Raw genomic sequence first — 20,793 nt, 5'->3', positions numbered from 1 at the left:
TGAGGTTATGGGGACAGACACAGGAGGTGCTCTGGGGTTGCTAGTTAACGCTTTAGTTCTGGGTTCAGTGAAAGATGCTGTCCCAAGGGAGTGGTAAAACAGGACACTACTGTTCTCTGACTTCCAAATATATGTACGGGCATGCCTGCACACACACACACACATACACACTCAAAGTATGCATAGATAAGCAGTCCTTAGTCAGCGGTGGTCCTGCCCATCACTGGCCCATCTTTGTTTCAGTTCCAATCTCTCCGGCAAGGTGGTCTGACAATTTTCAGAACTCTGTGGAATGTCTTCCTGAGACACAAGCTCCCGCTTTGGCTGGCTTCCAGCATCAGCCTTTTCCTTCTCCAGCCTGAGATTCCCAGGGAAATGGCAATGCCTTGGGGTCCATTGTTTTAATGGTCTGATAACCAAAGGTGGGGGGGGGGTGGCACACATCTCTTTAGAACAGTTCCTGTCTTGCCTAGAGGCGTACACAGCTCCAGCCTCTGTCTGTCTGGATACACCTTGGTTAGTCCGTGTACAGAGAGAGAATGCAGACAGCCTTAGAGTCCTCCCCAAGGTCTCCTGGAACAAGCCTTGCTCACCCTTGGGGATGGCTTTGCTCTGGTCTGCACGATCCAGCCTCCCATGGCTTCCAGATACCTTTGTGTGAACTGTTCAGATGTCAGTAACAATCTATAGTAAGCACCTACAGAAGCCTGCAAGGGGGCGGGGAGGAGAGAAGATGCGGACAGTACAGAGCAAAGTCTAAGCATGAACTGCTGAGGCTGAGGATAGGACTCGGTTAGGAAAGTGCTCACCCAGCACCCGAGAAGCCCTGACTCCTAGCCCAGCACTGCATACACCAGGCCGGTGGCACACACTTATCATCAGGGCTGTGGGTGGGGAGTGGAATGGATGGTTAGCAGGAGGATCACAAGTTATAGAGAATCCTTCAGGCTCCGTAGAGAATTTGAGAACTACATGAGACCTTGTCTCAAAACAAACAAGTCAGCATAACACTGGGAACCGTGACATGTGCTTATTAAGTCCAGGACTGGGGAGATGGGGGCAAGAGGAAATCCTTGGCTACATAGCAAGTTCAAGGCTAGCTATCCTTGGCTACACAAGGCCATATCTCCATAAGTAAAATAAATGAAATAAATAGACTCAAACTTTTCTGATTGGTTGTATTCCCTGTAATCGCTGCTTCCTGCCTTCCCTTTGCATCCAGGTCTGCCATGATGTGAAGAGATTCTTTCCATGTGCTATGGCTGCCATGATGCTCCACTCAAACACACAGGGCCAGGCAAACAGAGATTGGCCCTTCTGAAACTACAAGTCAAAATGAAACTCCTCCCCCTTCCCTCCTGAAGTTGTCTGTCAGGAGTTTTTGGTCACAGGGATGCAAAAGTCACCAACACAAGGTCCTTCCCTCAGGCTCTTTTGAATCCAGGTTTCCCCTCCACTCCCAATGCATAAGCTTAGGCTACCACCCACCATGTCTCTCATGGATTCACCTAGCCTCTTCATGCCATGCCTTTGTGCTTTCACATATGCCGCTCCTCTGCCTGGTAGTCACTGCCTGACTTCCTGTTTGTCCTGGAACGCTTGAATGTGGATAGTCTGTCATAGTTAATTGAGCTGTGTGTGTGTGTGTGTGTGTGTGTGTGTGTGTGTGTGTGTGTCACACTCTCACCGTGGTTTGTGTGTGGTCAGAGGACGACTAATAGGACGTTCTCTCCTTCCATGTCTACATCCTGGGGACTGAACTTGAATCATCAGGCTTGGCCGCAAGTACCTTAACTCGATGACCCATCTTGACAGCCCTCCACCCTGTGTTTTGAGAGTTGAAAAAAAAATATATAGATGTTTTTCCCCTCTTTCCTAGACCCTGCTCCCGGAATGACGACTCTCAGACTAGTAATTGATTAATAAATGCCTAGGACACAAGCTTTGGCTCTCTCCCTGACTAGCTCGTAATTAATCCATTCAAACTATTCTGTGTCGTCCACATGGTTAGTTACCTCTCCTCAGCTTCAGGTGTTCAAGTCTGGGGTGACGCTCTTTGTTCTCTCCTGGATTCAAGTACCTGCTGGTTTACGTCCATATCTTCCTAGATCCAAACGAACCTCCCAGGCCTCTCGCTCGCTATTTCCCAGAATCCTTTCTTCCTGTCAGTATCCCACCTCCTATTTCCTGCCTCAGCTCATTGGCCGTCAGCTTTTTTATTGACAGGTGATGCGCATAAGAGATTCTCTCTACAGAGACACACCTCTCTCTGACACCAGAGCTTATCCGTTCACCTAGACGCCCTGGCCAGCGAGCCTCTGCTACCAACTCATCTCCATGTCCCCAGGGTGGAAATTACAGGCGTGTGCCCCTATGCCCGCCTTTTCATTTAGGTCCTGGAGATGGCTCGGGTTCTCATGTTTATACAAACATTTTACTGACCCAGTCATCTCCCCAGCCCCGAAGGTTTCTTAATTACTATGTCTGCTCCAAAGCCAGGAGACCAGTCTTATTTCCTACCATATGCCCCGCCATCATCCGTCTATTTTCTGTATGCCAATCATCTCACTTCAGGATCCCTCTACTCATCAGGGCTGTGCCACCTTCCCAACCCCCTGCTTTTTAGAGACGCTGAACTGTCACCTCTGCAGCCCTGGGAAGGAATCTCGAGACCCACTGAAAGTCAGATCATAAATAATGAACCGACTCTCTCATCAAAAGGAAGAAAAAAAAAGAACTTTTATTTTTTTCTATTGCATAAATAATGGTAAATTAGACTCTTTTTTTTAAATAAGATTATATATTTACAGACAAGTTTAGTTACAGAAACATCTGGTACATATATGGCAACCATTTTCCCTTTATACAATAAGATAACATGTTAATAATATCGCTTCATTGGATCACTTAAGTTGCATGCCAAGTTCATTTATATTAATATTTACATTTGATATAAAGATATGTTTTTTATTTCACTAACCTGCTGTCTCACCACTTAATAGCAGAAAATCACCAACTAACACGAAATGAAGAAAAAAAATAAACAAAACCCCAAAAGAATATAAATGAGGTACAGTGGGAAATTAAGATGCATGATTGACATCTGACTGGAACATTCTGGAAGAAGAGGCGAGAAGCTACTGATTGGAACAGTCTTTACCTGTGCTTCAGAGGCACCCAGCTTCTAGGGCTCGAATCCCAGCCATTTGCATCTGTGCTGTGAGAATAAGCTTAAGTTAGTGACCTGTACCCACCAAGACCACAGCTTGCCCACACCTGGCAGGACCAGACCTTCAGAGTTGGAATGGCTTCTGTGAGCATCGCCATGGCTTTGCCTTGGACAATCAACTTCTTTCTGAATTTGTGGAAGAGAAATCAGACTGCCGGTGAGAAGTCACTGCAGGGGTCCCTAAGGATTCCCCAGAGTCCCCCGTCTCTGTGAACTTGTACCAGAGTCTGAGAGAGTCCTTTCTCTAGACCAGTCTTCTCAGGGAAGAACAATGTGGTTGCCTGTGAACACCGACTAGACCTCAGGCTGCTTCAGGAAGCAGGAAGTAGAATTTTACTATTCTCATTGTTTTGTTTCGGAGACAAGATCTTACACTGTACCTCAGGCTGACCCAGCACTCACCATGTAGCCCAGGCTGTCCTCTAACTTTACACATTCTTCCTGCCTCTGTCTCCCATGGACTGCAGGTGTATGCCACCATGCCTGGCTCAAACAGACTCTGAGGTGAAATGGAGAAGAAGGGACAAAGACTTGGGGACCCTATTGCTGCTCCCTCCCTGCCTCTTGCTATGGTGGGAACATAGCTATGAGGAGCCTGGGGCCAGCTCTCGTCTCTGGCTATCTAAGCACAGCTGCAGATTGCTAGACCTGCACCTCAGACTTGTCATCTACTTCCTGAAAGTCATTAGAGGTGGTAGCTTTCTACCTTCTGCAGAATTACAAATGATTCTGAGCCAGGATCGCAACGCACTTGAAATGCTGCTAAGTCCAGTGTCCAGGGGAAAAGCAGTGTGGTAATAGTAGTGAGAAAGCAGGGTGTGTCCATCCTTTATTTGGGGGTTTCCAGGTAAGCATCCTCAGATGGATTCAGGGAACGTTGTTTTTAGGGAATCCGGCTTTTGTTTCAACCAACTGACTCATGGATTCCGATTCCATGAGACATTCATCCAGGGGACCGAATATCCTTCATTTTCAAGCTGGCCAAGACAAGGCCCTAAAAGCTCATCTTGATTCAGCAAGCTTTTAGGAAATAAATGAAAACTTCTCTAATTCTGTGTGACATGTGACACACTGGCTGGGAAACAGTAGTCACTGAAAGGAACACATGTCACAAAACTCATGTCACAAAACCAGCTGGCACCCCTGTGTGATGCAACTGTCAACCCTTTCCAGTCGGGATGTATAGATTCTCCCTGACTTGCGGCAGCAAGAATCCTATTTCTGGTGCCCTTCCCAAATTGACAGTGCTGGTCTGTCTTCCTTTGATTTTTCTATTCTGCTTTCTGACCCCTGTTCACAGGTCTCAGAGCTCCAGGCAAGGCAGGCTGGGCTTGTCAGGGGTCAGCATGCACCCAGGGGAGGCACTAACCTCCTATTGGCATCCACAGAGCTGTGCTGAGAACATGTTGATAGGCAGTGCCTGACAGGGCATCCCTTGGACATTCTTAAAGTAGGCCAGATAGACAGGGACTAGCATCTATCAGCCCTTTAAAAACTTTCTCTTTCTCAGGTCCAAGGATGGAGAAAACATCCTGGGTAAAAGCTGCATTCTCTGAAATATTCTCTCCCAGTGAGTCTACTTTCTGGAAAATTCTAGCCTCTGCCTCCTTCCATTTAGATAGCTCCCCTACCTCACTCTGTGTGTGTGTGTGTGTGTGTGTGTGTGTGTGTGTTCATTCACATGTAGCTCTGTCTATCTTGTTCTGTAGTAAGAGAAACCTTGAACTCCTAGGATGATAGGCATGCCCCACTACTCCTGTTTGGATAACTTCTGACAGCATATAATGCACTAGTTTGGAAGCCAAGATACCACACCTGAAGAAAAGGGTGACCCCATGTCCAGCATGTGGGGTGTCCTCAGTTGACAAATTACCCAAGATAGGAGCTAGGCAAGTAATGTTAAGGTACAGAGATCTGTTTTTGTGCAACTGGGGGAAAGAAACTGCTTTTTTTTTTTCCTTTTAGTAGGAAGGAGTCCCATTATGTTAGCTCATGCTAGCCCAGAGCTCTGTATGTAGCACAGGCTTGCCTGAAACTTTACCATGGAACTCAGACTGCCCTTGAACTTGCTCCACAGTCCAGGCAGATGTTGAACTTTAATGCTCCTGCCTCAGTTTGCCAAGTGCCAGGAATTAAAAGCATGTTCTTCCCCATCGGGTTGAATTGACCATTCCTTGTGGTATTTTAAATTAGAACCAGTATCAAATATAAACAATTGATGTTAGCATGACGGTATGCATCTGCCATAAGCATAGGATCCTAAGAGAAGGTTTAGTTAGCTGGTACACCTGACCCCTTCCTCCAAACCTACTGTGGCAAGGCCACATAGTTGAGAACAGTCCCCTGAGTGAGTTAGTCCAAGTGTGGATGGGATGAAGCTAAGCAATTGTGACATTTACATGATCATTGGCATGGGGACAAGATGAGGTGGCCTAGCTTCTTATTCTATTCATGTCTATTCTGACTATAAATAATTCAAATTAAAAGCTCTAATGGCTGCATAGCTCTTCTGTTTCAGAAATGGATTTTCTTCATTGTAGAGGAGGGGAATCAAGAAGTCACTGTGGAGGGAGAAAAAATGGCTGTGAGTTCTGGACTCTCAGCCCCGCAGGGCATCTTGGAAGAGGCCAGTGGGGGGGGGGGGGGGGCGGAATACTGATCTGAAGTTGTTCAGGATGGATGCTTCCCAGGGAGTGGGGTTCTGTGGCCCTCCTGGTCATAGAAACAGTATGTGCCAAAGTCGAGAAGATTCATCGGAGCTCATTTGTAGCATCTTCATAGCATTATATAAAAATAAGGACCCTTTCACAACAAGGTTCCAGACTCTCTGTGTATCTTAGGTAACAGGGTAGATAGGATAGCTGTGGACCTTTAGGGATATAGCATAGAGACATGACCTCCTAGTATGCTTTGAGGTACAAAACTTAGCACTTTCCACAAAGAGTAAAACCAAGGGCACATGAGGAAACAGTTCCACATACAACATGCAGCCAGGCATAGCCAAGTCATCTGCGCCCCCCCCCCCCAAAAGTACCCCCAACAGTCACCTTGTTCATCTTATGAGATGCCCTCCCTCATAAGGTCCCTACCAGTCTCAGAGTCAAAAAAACAATGTACACAATAGTCTTTGATTTATGACCTGAGTCTGGACTTGAGCCCATAGAAGGAGTTTGCAATCAAAGCCAGCTGTCTGTCTCTCTCCCTGCTCTTAGATTTTCCAATCACTTTGAGAGTCAGTGGCTGCAGGCTAGGAAGGATGCTCTCCTCAACATAGGTGGCCTTTCTTTCTTTCTTTCTTTCTTTCTTTCTTTCTTTCTTTCTTTCTTTCTTCCTTCCTTCCTTCCTTCCTTCCTTCCTTCCTTCCTTCCTTCCTCCCTTCCTTCCTTCCTTCCTCACATTTTCCTTTTTCTTTTAGATACTCAACCACTTGCTGTGTAAACTTTGAGCTAGGAGCAGATAATGGAAGATGCCCAGGGAAGGCTCCTATCTCTGCATATCCATCACCCAGCACGCTCCACAATCACTGTGCCTGCCCAAGAACTCATGAGCACCATAGTTCACCTCTTGTCATAGTTCTGGCTTTCTGGATGGAGGATCTCAGCAAGCAAGCCAATACTTTTAAAGATGGCAGGCTCAACATGTGTTTTTGCCTGCCCGGTGATATGGGGTGGTTTTATTGCCCACAATATGTAGAGAGTCTTGTTCTGGGAGGTGAGATAAGGGTAGAGGTGAGGAGGCTGACTCATTTTCTCCTGAGTTTGGAAGAGGGGAGGGACACATTCAAATATAATAGGAAAAGGCAGGGAAGCCATACAATTCTTGGAGGTTAATTTCCCATCTCAGCAGGAGATGGATTCTGGGAGTCATAGTGCAGGCAGGTAGGGCCTAGAGTGTTCTTTAAGTGTTCCCTCTGTTTGTGCCTTGGCAAGCTCAGGGTAGATGCCACGGTTGCCTTGGCAACCTCTTATAGATCTCACATGGAACTTGCACATATTCTGGAAGTCGCTGTTAACAGTTCCAGTGTAGGGACTCAGTCTACATCCGGGACAGTGAGGGAATGGTTTGTTTGAAAGTTAAAGGGTTGAGAGTCAGCTTGTCTTTCTGTCCCAGGTAAATTGCTGTCCTGGTGTCTGTCATTCATGGAGGTCTGGGGATGTGGAGCTGAGCTGGCAGCAAGAATGAGCCAGTCACTGAGTCATCTCATGACTGGCCTGCCTCAGTCACTGTCTCCTAAGTCCAGTCACAGGCCAGGCAGCAAAGGCTGAGCTCCTGCCTCTCCTTCAGAGGGTGTCTCAGCTGCCCATGTGTGGCTTTCCTTGAGCAAGAGGAAGCAGAACTTTCTGGACCCATCAGCCAACCAACTACTCCCCAATTACCTTCATGAGGATGTTAGGTGACAGGGAACCTCGGGGTAGCATTTATGTGAACAGGTCTGACAATAGGGCTGCCTGGAAAAGAAGCCCAACACCCTAAATATACCAAAGGCATAACACAAGCAAAGCAGCTAGAGAGTAGATCACCCTAGTGCACTCTTAGCCCCCTAAGTCTAAAGGACATCACTAGACCAGACTTCTTACACTGATGCATTCAGTTCCTGTGTGCCTCGGATGCGGAGGCTGCTGGGAGAATAATTTATGGACCGTCATAGGGAATCTGATGGCTTCTTTCATGTCTTTCCTTCCATGATATTGGGAGATGGTGCTCACACCCTTGTAGATTTTAGCAATCAGGCATGTTCACGGACAGCCAAAAGTGACACCGCGACAATCAGGCATCTTTATAGCCAGCTTTCGAGGGACCCCCACGACAAAATGTCACCACTAGCTGTCGTCCCTGTTGCATGGCCCCTTACACATGCACCAGGGCCCCAATAAAAGCCACTTTCTTCCCCCGCTCTCTTCTTTTCTTTTTCTTCCAGAGCCCATCTCTGTGCCCCCTCCTCTTTCATAAAAACCCTCCCACGTGAGACCTGTCTCATGGTGTGATTTTGTCAGGACCCACCACCACCTAGTCCTGTCAGTAGAGAACAGGCTTTTATCACATCTCTGCTTATTGCTGATGAAATCTAAACCATAGATCTTTTGGGATCCACCTCCTTCAGTTTGGGGCAGATCTTGCAGAAAAGCAACATTTGAAGAATTCCTTATGTTTCACCTTGAGAGCCGATCTCAGCTGTGGCATGGTATCCATTGCTTTCCGGTCCTTTAAAGGCCTGCACTATCTGGATCTTCCCACCAGACTCCCAGGAGGGGGCAGTTTGGAGGTTCAAACCCCAGCTAATAGTAGGGAAACATGATAGTAGGGAAATAGTTGCTACCAGCTATGCTTGCCTTCTTGCGCATGTCTGGCAGAAAGAAGGCGATTGCTCCAGGAAGAAACAAAAGGGGTGGAACATTGTGCAGTGTATTAAGATTCTGTGTCTCTGCCTGCTCTAGTTCAGGAGTCTGGTCCTAAGGGGAACATGGTGACTCAGCCTAGGGAAGAAGCAAAAAGGGCAGGTTTGCAAAGGGCACCGGAAGAAGGGAAGGCAGGCTGCTGCCCGGATGTTCCAGACTCCAGGCAGTTTTATGAAGTGACTCTGTGCCCCTTGGGCTTCTTGGGACCTCCGACCTGCTCCCTCCTCTCTATGCTATGGCTCAAACCTAGTTTGACTTGTGCTCTTGGTGAATATCCACACCCTACAGTGGGAGAATATCTAGAGCTGCCCCCATACTACTCTATGGAGAGCACGTAGAGGTGAACTGGAGGAAGACCCTATATGGAGACCTTGCGTGATCCAAGTCTAAGAAGGGAGTACGTAAGGAGGGAGCAGAGAGAGAAAGGAGGCTAGAGGGATATGCATTGCACCATAAAAACCTACCCAGCAGAATATAGAGAGCAAAGCTGCTGGCACCTCCGTGTGGCTGGAGGAAAGGGGAAGGGAAGAGGAAGGGGAACTGGGGATCTTCCGGCTGAGATCCGAAGTTGGAGTAGGACAGTTTTGTTACAGAGATAAAGACTTGGGGTCAAAAAAATACAAAGGGAGTTAGCACGTCTATAGATGACCGGCTAATCTGACCACTGGGGCTTAAATTCATAATGAATCCAGGAAAAGTTGAAGAAATGAGAGTCTTGGCCTGCTACTAAAAACAGACCCAGATATTCAGTTCTCTGCCCCAGTGTAAGTGTTCTGGGATCAGAACACCGATCAAGTCTCTGCCCTATCAGCCATGCCCATTAGCATCTGTCTTTTTTTTTAATGAGTCATTGGCACAACCTGAATATCATGAGTTATTAAATAAAATACAGCAATTTGATCCTTCCATATTTCTGCTTCAAGCTTCTAGGTCTCCTTTTCTTAGCTGGGGAAAGGCTTGCTAATGAAGTCCAAGGTGAGGGGAAGGTTAGATGTAGGCCAATCTTAACTTACAGATGTTGTCAAATATGGCGACTCAGAGGGGCTCTGTTACTTCGGATGCCTGGGGTGTGGGCCTCCTCGCCGCCAGACCCAATCCTTCCCCCTACCTCAGTTACTTCACCCTCGGCTCTAAAGAAGCACAGATAGGGGTGAGATAGAGAACAAATTCATGTCCAAAGTAAGCAATTTGGGGAGAATAGCATCACGCGTGGAAAAGTCTCTTATCTGTCTACGTGTCTGGATTATAGAGACACAGGTTATGGATTTTTTTTCTTTTTTTTTTTTCTTTTTTCTTTTCTCTATTGGCAGCACAGGCAAGAAAGCTGGGAGCCAGGCTCTCTGCAGATTCCAAGATGCTGGTGCGGGATGGACTTCAGAAACAGAAAGCCAAGAGCCATGGAAACCAACCGAGAGTGCCCCAGCTCTACCGACAAGCGTCCTGTAGAAAAGGCGATAAAGAATAGCAGGGACGGCAAGGAGCTGCACCCTGCTTAATGGCTTTCCCCCTCCATGCCTTGGTGGGAGGGGTCTCCACTGGGTGGAGGAAGGAAGCCAGGGTGAGATTGAAAGTCCCCTTTTCTGTAGCAACCCAGAAGTCAACTTCAGCAGGGAGTCTCCGTGGGTCCCTGGGTTGAAAGAATTGGGTCATGGATAGAGGTGACTGTTGCTTACACCTGTCTTTTCTTTCTCGCTCTCAGAGGCCACCATGCTATCTGGATGGCTACTGGAATTCCAAGACGAAAAGAAAGCAGTATTTTTCCCCCCACTTCAGAGTTGCTACTGGCGGTTGAAGCAATAATTGAGAACTCCTGGCTATTTATTGCATTGGGAAACAAAACCATGAAAGCATTGAAGACAGCCCTTTTGTGTCCCTGCCAAGGAGATGGAGTTGATCCGTGACCCCGGTTGCACTGCAAACTTGAGTTCTTTACTGAAGGGTACCAATGCATCCATCCATAAAGGTCCAGATCTCCTGTGTGAATGAACAGAGTCTGCCCGCGGGGCATGCACATGCGCAGTGAGCTGGCAACGCGGTGTGGCTGGTGGAAGGCTGCTATCCTACTCCATGCCACTCCGCAGGATCTGGTTGGCTGCGATCAGCATGACGCTTATGATGAAGGCCATGGCAAAGGCGCATATGAGGCTCTTGCGGACACAGGTCTGTCGGTTCTGTTTCTGCGAATGAACTGGGGTTGAGGGTTGGGGAGGAGAGAGAACAGAAAGATGACACCGTGAGACACACATCTTCTGCAACCAGCATAGGCTGTGACTGGTTGAATCAACTCAGATAATGGACACTATGGGATTCTTAGCTGAGCTGAGGAAACTTCTGGTGAAACGTATGAAATGGTAAGCCATCCCTATCAGAACCACAGTCTGTAAGATCTTCAGAGAAAGGTTTAGGCTTCTGGATATAATGGAGCCACAGTGAATTTCAGAGACAAGAATCTGTAACATTTTGGAATGAATTTCAGAAAAGACACCATCCAACCATTTTAACCCTTTTCTGTAGCCAATACTAATAAAACGGGGCTTAAAAGCTTCTCCACATATTGTAGGAGTATATCTTGTTTTTGCACATGCCTATGAAGGCCACAGGACAGCCTATGTGTCATTCCTCAGGCACCGTCCACCTTGGTTTCTGAGATAGAGACTCTTACCTTCTGAGAACTCACCTAGTAGTCTAGGTTGGCTTTGCAGCGAGCCCCAGGGACCCACCTGTCTCTGCCTCTACAGTACTGAGATCACAAGCACACACCACCACAGCTGTGTGAAAATCAGGCTCTCATGCTTGCAAGGCCAACACTTTGCAAACAAACTGAGCTGGGTCCCCCCCCCCCCCCCGTGTTCTTGTGAAGACTCAGTCACTTCTTAATAGTGTGCTACCAGATGGGGACCAAGCTTTCAATGTAGGAGCACCACAGACATCTTGTATCTAAACAGGGCATAGGGTTTGATACAAAAGGGATTGTTTGCTTCATTGTAGAGTCTCTGAATCATGTCCCTGGGAGTTCATGTCTTACTAAGGTCCTCAGGGGGCTGGGCAACTTTCAGTTCATTTGATAGCTTGGGTGGAGGTTGAATTGACAGTGTGTATGTGTGTGTGTGTGTGTGTGTGTGTAATAGGCTTGGGGTGTTGGCAAACATGTTCCTACAAACTCAGCTATTAAAGAAGATTAGGGGTTTAGGATAAGGTTTGGTCAGGAAAGTGTTTTGCTGTGCAGGTATGAGGACATGAGTTTGATACTCAGCACCCACATTTAAAAAAACAAAACAACAAAAAAAAACTAAGTCATGATGGCAAACACTATGTTCCCATCATTGGGTAGAGAGAGACAGGCAGATCCTGGGGCCCACTGGCCAGCCAGCCCAGCATACTTGGTGAGTTCTAGACCAGCCAGGTGGATGGCATCCTGAGGAACAATCTCTGAGGTTACTTCTGACCACACAACAGATACATGTGTGTCACATGCATGACACAAATGTGGCACATGCATGGCACATGTGTACACACACACACAAAGAAAACTGGTGAAGCTAGATGTAGTGGTGTAGTTCAGGCAGTCAGGAGAATCATCAGTTTGAGTTTGAGGCATAATTTGGCTGCACAGTGAGACTCGGTCTCAAAATAAAGTCTTCCAAAACAAAAACAAATCAAAAATAAATGCAAAGGCTGGTGAAATGGCTCATGGGTAAGGGAACTTGGAACCAGGCCTAACGTCCTGAGTTTGCTCCTTGGGACCCACATGGTGGAAGGAGAGAACTGACTCTTAAAAGATGGCCTCTGATCACCATAAGTGTGACACCCCCGCCACTCCCCACACCACCACTAAGTCAAATAACTAAACAAAATAAGTCAAATAACTAAAGTCAAATAATAAAGTCAAATAACTAAACAAAAAACATTTAAAGAAGTGGTTCTCAACCTGTGGGTAGCAACTCCTTTGGGGTCCAAAAGACCCCTTCATAGGGGTCGCCTGAGACCATGGGAAAACACAGATATTTATGATTCATAACAGTAGCAAAATTACAGTTATGAAGTAGCAACAAAATAATTTTATGATTGGGGGTCACCACAACAAGAGGAACTGTGTTAAAGGGTTGCAGCATTAGGAAAGGTAAGAGCTACTAGTTTAAAGGGGGCAAGCAAACAAAAACAAGAAACAAAAACAAACAACAACAAAAAAAATGGATAAAAGAGGCAAACAACAAGAAACAAAAACAAACAACAACAACAACAACAACAAATGGATTAAAGAAGGGACTAGTTAGGCTCCAAGTCACACTGCAGTCTTTCCAGCCTTGTTGGGACTCCGCCCCCCCCCTCCCTAACCCCACCCCCGCAAACCCTGTAGAAATAACAAAGCCAGAAGTAGGAATGAGACCATGTTTTCAAAAGCAAGAAGAGCCTTCCCTGGGAGAAAGGGCCCAAAGGCTTTGCAAAGATCTCTAAAAATTACTCTCAAGCCAGACTTTACAATGAGCCTGTGCCCTGCACCACGCCCCCTGTTCCCTCTCTGATTCACCGAGATCCTCTCTTGCCTGCATTGCCTAAGTCTCGGCTTGTTATCCTTAATCCTCCTGGATCCACCAGGCTTGTGCTTCCCTTGGGTGATTTAAGAGTATTTTTGTGGTTCGATTCTCCACTTTACTGATGAACTCTGGATGTTAAGTTCTTAGCTGGAGGAGGAGAAATTTGCTTGGTGTGGAGATGGGCTGCTTCTTGGAGTGGGTACATGGAGGGAGAAAAAAAAAACCCGCCAACTCTCAGGGAGGACAAAAGAGATGGTGTTTAAGGAGAAAAGGATGGCTGGGCAGTGGTAGCACATGCCTTTAATCCCAGCACTTGGGAGGCAGAGGCAGGGGGATTTCTGAGTTCGAGGCCAGAATGAGTTCCAGGACAGCCAGGGCTACACAGAGAAACCCTGTCTCGAAAATAGGGGGAGGAGGAGGAGGAGGAGGAGGAGGAGGAGGAGGAGGAGGAGGAGGAGGAGGAAGAGGAGGAGGAGGAGGAGGAGGAGGAGGAAAGGATGGGAGTTGGAGATGTGGCCACGAGGCCCTGGGTTCCATCCCCAGCACTGCACTAAGTATGGTGATGTACACTTGTAAACAGTTGTTTACAGGTGGACCCAGGAAGAGACAGGAGAATCAGACAATCCAGATCTTCTTTGGCTACACAGCAAGTTCCAGCCCAGTTGGGGGGATACTCTATCTAAACAAACAAACAAATAATGAGCCAGAAAAAGTGAAATGAAAATGTGTTTGTGCCTTGTTGAGGACCAGCTAATGTATCTGGGCCTTGTGCCTAATAATTAGAAACTGTCCCCTTACTCCTCTTCCTGAGGGTTTGTGGAAAGCTTCAGCAACCGAAAATGCTATGGCTAGGCCAAGAGGGAAAGTGCTCATGAAAACCCTTCCTTTTGAAGGATACTCAGGAAGTAAGGGGACAGGCTTTTTATCCCCAGTGTTAAAGTGTGGATATGGAGGCTGATGTGTGTGTGTGTGTGTGTGTGTGTGTGTGTGTGTGTGTGTGTGTGTGTGTATGTATGTGTGTGCGCGTGCGGCGCGCGCAGGGGACATAACGCCCCCTGCAGGTGGTGCTGTTTCGGGAAATGTAGGAGCCTTTAAGAGGTGGGACTTAAAAGAGATGAGCAACTATGGGGGTCGAAATTGAGGGTTACGCAGAGCTACGCTTCCTGTCATGGCCCCTCTGTTTCCTGATCCTGGCCTATGTAGGCAAGGCATTCATGCATGGCAATGAGCTGCCTACACCCTACTCCCATCCCCTCTATTAAACCAGGAGACCAAATAAATCTTCCTTCCCTTAAATTGCTTCTTGTCAGGGTTTGGTCAGACAGATGAGAAAGGTGACTAATAGATTCCCGCAGTGTCTCTTCCACTTTGATCTCAGAATCCTTCAAAGCATAGGGAAGGGAGAGATAAGAAGCGCCTGAGAACCCAGACAGGCATGTCCACCCTTTTGACATTACAGAAACAGTGCTCTCATCTATAAGTTCATGATAGAAAGTTGGGCTCTTACGTTCTTAAGAAAAATAACTTCAAGAATATTGTCTGCGCCCGATGCACGCTGATCCCCTCTTAAAAAACCCAACTTTGTTTATTTATTTCTTATGTGTGGGCATTCCTGTGTGCAAGTGTGTGGACAACCTTGGGGATCTTTCCTCACGTGCCACCCACCTTCTTGTTGAGACAGGAACTTGCCATTTGGGCTAGACCAACTAGCGAGCATGCTAAAGTCTCTGCTTCTACAGCACTGGGATTGCAGGCGCACACCACCATACCCACTTACTTCACTTGGACTATGGAGATGGAACATAGGTCCTCAGGCTTGCAAGGCAGATACTTTATAGAATGGGCCATCTCCTAAGCCCTATAATTGATGCCAATCTTTGTTTCAACACAGGCCTTCTTCATGTAAAAGCTCTGGCTGTCCTGCAGCTTTCTTTGTAGACCAGGCTGGCCTCTAATGCACCAAGATCCACCTGCCTCTGCCTCCCGAGTGCTGGGTATTAAAGGCGTGTGCCACCATGCCTGGCTTCTTCTTGTCCATTTATTGGGCATCCCTCATTGAGCTGGGTATTGTGCTTATTTTGTTTGTTTTATGGGCAGAGTTAAAAATCTCACACAGGCTGGGTGAGGTTCTTTAGATAAATGAAGAGACTCTGGTATCAAGCAGCAGAGGCCCACACCATGTGATAAATCACAAAGGTGGGATTTGAACCCACGGTTTGCTCTGCTATGCAATTCAAAACCTCAGCATATGTCCCCCTTAACTTTCTCTTGGCAGCAGCAAACACGTGTGAGACACTTGGTGTGGCTGGCAGGAGGAGCCTGAGCCGGGACTGAATTCATTTTCTTGTGACTCGCTTGAGACCCGTCATGGGCAACTTCATATCTATATTTCATTATATAGCATCAAACGAATATTATTTATTTCTAGCGTGTTCCCCTTTTGTTTTCAGGCCTAGGCATTAAACCCAGAGCCTCATGAATGCTAGAGAAGTGTATAGCTACTGAGTTGCAGCTTCCACCCATGTTTCTTTCCCTTCTTTTCCTTGTTGTTACTGTTTTGGGTTAGTATGTATCCCAGGCTATGCGTGTACATATGTATTCTTACTATGTAGCCCAGGCTATACCTGTACATATGTATTCTTACTATGTAGCCCAGGCTATGCATGTACATATGTATTCTTACTATGTAGCCCAGGCTATACCTGTACAAATGTATTCTTACTACGTACTCCAGCTTGTAGCAACTGAGGCAAGAAGCTACCTTTATGCTCCTTTGGACTGTGAATATCTGGAATTTAGGCACAAGGCATCATGGCATGTTTATTTACATAAAGATTTATTTTGTTTTATTTATGTGTATGTCTATGTGAGCATATGCTATGTGGTTGTGAGTAGCCAAGGCAGCCAGGAGAGGGCACCAGATCCCCTAGGACTTGAGTTACAGAAAGTTGTGAGCCTCCCCTTGTGGGTGCTGGGAACTGAATTCTGTTCTCTGTTAGAGCAGCATGGACCCAACTGGCTTTGACCACGCTACATTTCTCACTCTGACTGTGAACTTCAGACCTCCCGCTCCAGCCTTGCAAGTAGCTGGGATCTCAGGATCTGTGCCATTAAACCTGGCTCTTAGCAACTCTTGCTTTATTTTGCTTCAAAGGCTACAGGTCAACCTGCAGCAAATTGGGAGCCCCAGATCATAGGCCCTTTGTTTTTAATCTGATGTTTTCCCCAACTGTTGCTTAGAAGCCCTGAGAAAGTCTGAACTCTAAGCCTCAGTTTCCCCTTCTGTAAAAAGAGCTGACAATAGGTCCTCTAAGCACTAAAAGAATTCAGGAGCTGGGGACATGGTTCATTTCATAATGTGCTTTTCACACAAGCATGAGGAGCTGGGTTGAATTTCCAAAACCTGTATGAAAAGCTAGGTCCGATGGTACATGCCTGACCATCCCAGTGCTGGGAGGCAGAGACAGGAGGGTTCCTGGGACTCACTGACCAGCCAGCCTGGCTGAAGGACTGAGCTCCAGGCTAATGAGAGACCCTGTCTATAAAGGAGTGGATGGTGTCATAAGACGACTCCTTATGTTCACCTCTGGCCCTGACACATGTATACACACAGGCATACAATTTAAAAAGAGTGAAATAGTCTGGGCAGTGGTGGTGCCTGCATTTAATCCCAGCACTCTGGAGGCAGAGGCAGGCTAATGGCTGTGAGTTGGAGGGCAGCCTGGTCTACAGAGCGGGTTCTAGGACAGCCAGGGCTACATAGAAAAACCTTGTCTCAAACTACAAAAAAAAATTTAAAAATAAATTTTAAAAAATGAATTAAAAACAAATCACTACTAAGATTAATGAGCTAACCCAACTGAAAGCTACATCCCACCATAAATTGCCAGAGAAATACCAAGCTACATGCCTGCCTCCCCTGGGGCCAGAGGAGACACCTGCTTGTTCATTCTCCTGGTTGCTGCCGCTTCCAGTGTTAGAGCTGAGCATACCTGACACTCCCAGAGCTCTTCCTGGCTTCTTACCCCATCAATTCTTCCTGAACTGACTAGGCTCACCTTTCCAGAGCCCTGCTTAGTATGCGACAGCACTCTCTGCAGCCTTCCCTGTGCAGCCTGCCATCCCAGGAGTCTCAGTCTCTGGCTGCCACATGCAAAGGAGCCTCACGCCTAATCCCTTCTTGCTGACTTGCCCTCAACCCTTCCTTTCTTCCCTTCTTCCCCTTTCCTTCCCTCTCCCCTCCCCTTTTTACCCTCCCCTCCCTTCTCCCATTGCACTGCAATGCTGGACTGTCGAGCCTGGGGCCCCATACACTCTCGAAGCAGTGGTTCTATTATCTAGCTCCTCCTTTATTTATTTATTTATTTATTTTTAAAGGACTCAGCTCTCGATATCAACTTACAACTATTAATCTAGCTACACGGTTCAAATATCAAAACTAACTTAACACACTCCCCAAATTGTGTAACCATCACTCCTGCCCAACACAAGAAGATTTCCATCACCCTAAGAAGAAACCAATACACATTGGTACCATTAGTCATTCGCCTCTGTCCCTAGCCCCAGGCAACCACTGACCTTTCTATTCCTATGGACTTGCCTGCTCCACATGCTACACAGATAGACCTGCAGGATGCAGGACTCCTGTCTCCTTCCATTCACTTCACACACAGGAGGTTAGTTTGCACTGTGGGTCGCACCGACATTTCATTATTTTAAATTTTGGAACAGGGTCTCATGTAGCCCAGGCTGGTCTCATACTCACTACAAGCCAAGGATGACCTTGGACTCTTCATTCTCCTGAGGCTTAGAATTACAGGGGTGCAGCACTATGACTGTATCACCTCATTTCTTTCTATTGCTTAATGATACAGCATACTACATCTTGTTTGTGAGTTCATTACTTAAAGGCATTTGGATGGTTTTGATTATATATATATATATATATATATATATATATATATATATATATGTTATGAACATTTGTGTACATGGGCTTTTTGAATGTGTGCTTATATGGATGTGTGTGCAGGTACTTTCTGTTTGAGGGTATGTACATATGTGCTCACATATACATGGAGGTCCTGAGTTTTGATCTCTTGGGAAATACTTTATCTACTGAGCCATCTCCACAACTCTTACCTTGTGTGCATGTTTTTGGCTACCTGTACCTCCTGAGTTCCCTTGGCTACAAACTTAGAATCCCAATGACAGTTCCACATAGGAGGATCTCATCTAATCTTGGAGGAGTTGGTTCTGTCCGGAAGCATCCTATATAGATTGCGTGTATGTCCATCTCTTTATTAGATTTCAAGTATTCTTCTAGCCACTGAGGCAGCCGGTAAGAAAGTGGGTGGCAGGAGGCAGATGCAGGATCCCCAGCTCCCACACTTGTAACCAACTCTATAAACCACAGACCCTGCCTGCTGGCAGGACCCAGGACTGCAAGCTTTAGTGACAGACTGTCTTTGCACTTCTTATTTTAACACTAGTTCACACAGCTCCACTTGGCAAGTGACAGGGGATAGCTCTGGGATTCTTCTCTTGGAGACAGTCATCAGTAGAGACTTTGACACTGGCCAGCTGGGCGACTGTGGGTATTAGGAGATTGTAATCCCTTTGCTTCCCTGTGGATGTTGGTGACTAGGCTGCTTGTTTATAGAGATGATGCCTCCAGAGTGGAATGAGCTTGTACTGATGCAGATCTTCAACACTAGTATTTCCAGTAGGAACTCTGAGTTTCAGGAGTGGGTACACGAATTACTACCAATTCCAGATCATGTGAATCTCAGAATAAGCTGTAACTACCCAGTTTGGAAAACTATAACTGCCTTTAGATCCTTTAAGTCTGATCCATTGTGAAACTCCTGTGGTTTGGATGCAAGATGCCCCTCACAGGCTCATGTGTATGAACATGTGGTCTCCAGAAGGTGGTGCTATTTCCACTTGGGAGAGATTATAGAACCTTTAGGGGGTGGAACCCTACCTCCTAAAGGAAGGGGGCATTGGTAGGAGGGGATTTAAGGTTTTGTAGTCCAGCCCCACTTCCTGTCTACTCTTTGCTTCTTGGTCTATCAAGATGTAAGGTGTCTCTGAGATGGGCTCCTACCAACATGAACCTCATGCCTTTCCCACCATGGATCTTCAAACTGTAAGATAAAATAAGCCTACTCTATCAAGCTGTTTCTTGTCAAGTGTTTGATCCCAGCCCCAAGAGAAGTAATATGGAGTCTATGAAATTGGCACTTGATACAGCCTAAAATGGAACAAATTGAACAGGAGTTTTGTTTTTCTTTTTCTCTTTCTTTTTAAAAGAATTTATTCTTATTTATGTACCTATGTGTATGTACATGTGTACAGGAGGCCAGAAGAGGATGTCAGATACTGGAGTTGGAGTAATAAGTGGTTGTGAGCTGCCACAAACTCAAGAGCAGTATGTGTCCTTAATCACTTAGCCACAATTTGTAGCTTATCTTTTGGCTTTCTGTAAAGAGTTACTCTATCTCTATCTATCTACCTATCTCTATCTATCTATCTATCTATCTATCTATCTATCTATCTATCATCTATCTATTTGTGTGTGTGTGTGTGTGTGTGTGTGTGTGTGTGTGTGTCTGAATCTGTGCCTGTGTGGGTATGCATGCCTTTGTACACAGATGCCAGAGCAGGGCATTGGATCTCTCAGAGATGGAGTTACTGGTGTGTATTTGAAACTCACTTGTTACTTTGGTGCTGAACATCTAAACTCTACTCCTCATGAGCCAGCAACAAGTACTCTTAACCATGAGCTATCACTCCAGCCCAGAAAAGGAATATACGAATATACCTTGATGGTATTAGGCATCATCACCAGGTAAGACTTAAAGGTTGTGATGGAGGATGGAGCTGTAGGAAGTGGAATGAGGTTGGTTTTGTTTAATGAGGCCTTTCTAAAGAGGGAGAGAGCAACCTCTACGTGTACAATTGGAAGATGGTTCACTTTGTACCACAAAACCTCACTGTCATCTTCTTGACTTTTCTGTACTTCAGACAGCTTTGCCTTGCTTCTAAAGGTCCCAGGTGTGAAGGTCAAGCATAGTGCTGACCTTCCCGATGTCCTTCCCTTCCTTTTGATGATGATATACATCTTTTGTTTCTGGGATCTGCACGACTTACTCCATGTAGTTGAGATTCCCAACCCAAGACTTCATAAGAACCAAGAATAGTGTGCATAGCTCTTGGCTTATCTGTAGACATAAGAGCTGAATAGATTTGAGAAGGGGCCCTCTTGTGGATGAGGATGAGTCTTGGGATGGGGAGTCCTATTATTGTCTCGGTCTGATCAAGAATGAAAGAGAGGAAGAGAGAGTAACACTAAGGGAGAAGACAAGAGACAGGAAAGGAGAAATGAAGATGGAGGAGGAGGAGGGAGAATAAAAGGGGAGGGTGAAGAAGAGGATAAATGAGAGGAAAGATAAAAGGAGGAGAAGAAAGTGAGGAGGGAGAAGAGGAGGAGGGAGAGGAGGGTGAGGGAGAAGAAGAGGGAGAAGAGGAGGAGGAATTGTTTTTCATACTGATCAAGAACAATTCTCTGTGTCTTTGGTATCTTCGAATTTAAATTGGTCCTCAGAAAACTCTTCTACAGTGTTGTAGA

At 46.3% G+C, this 20,793-nt stretch overlaps 1 protein-coding gene across 6 annotated transcripts in view; it reads right to left on the bottom strand.

Moving 5' to 3' along the window:
* Positions 1 to 2,714: 2,714 nt before the first annotated feature.
* Positions 2,715 to 20,793, bottom strand: part of Caln1 (calneuron 1) — a 477,612-nt gene continuing 459,533 nt past the window's right edge. For all 6 annotated transcript variants that reach the window (XM_029477873.2, XM_021163075.3, XM_029477872.2 and 3 more), the window contains one exon: positions 2,715 to 10,813. In XM_029477873.2, the coding sequence (XP_029333733.2) occupies positions 10,686 to 10,813 (128 nt within the window). In that variant the 3' untranslated portion in view covers positions 2,715 to 10,685. The remainder of the gene's footprint in view (positions 10,814 to 20,793) is intronic.

This window comes from Mus caroli, unplaced genomic scaffold, assembly GCF_978045245.1.
Source record: "Mus caroli unplaced genomic scaffold, Mus_caroli_1 scaffold_4, whole genome shotgun sequence".
Classification (NCBI taxonomy): domain Eukaryota; kingdom Metazoa; phylum Chordata; class Mammalia; order Rodentia; family Muridae; genus Mus; species Mus caroli.
The sequence above is the reverse complement of the archived record's forward strand: the minus strand, read 5'-3'. Positions and strand labels throughout refer to the sequence as shown.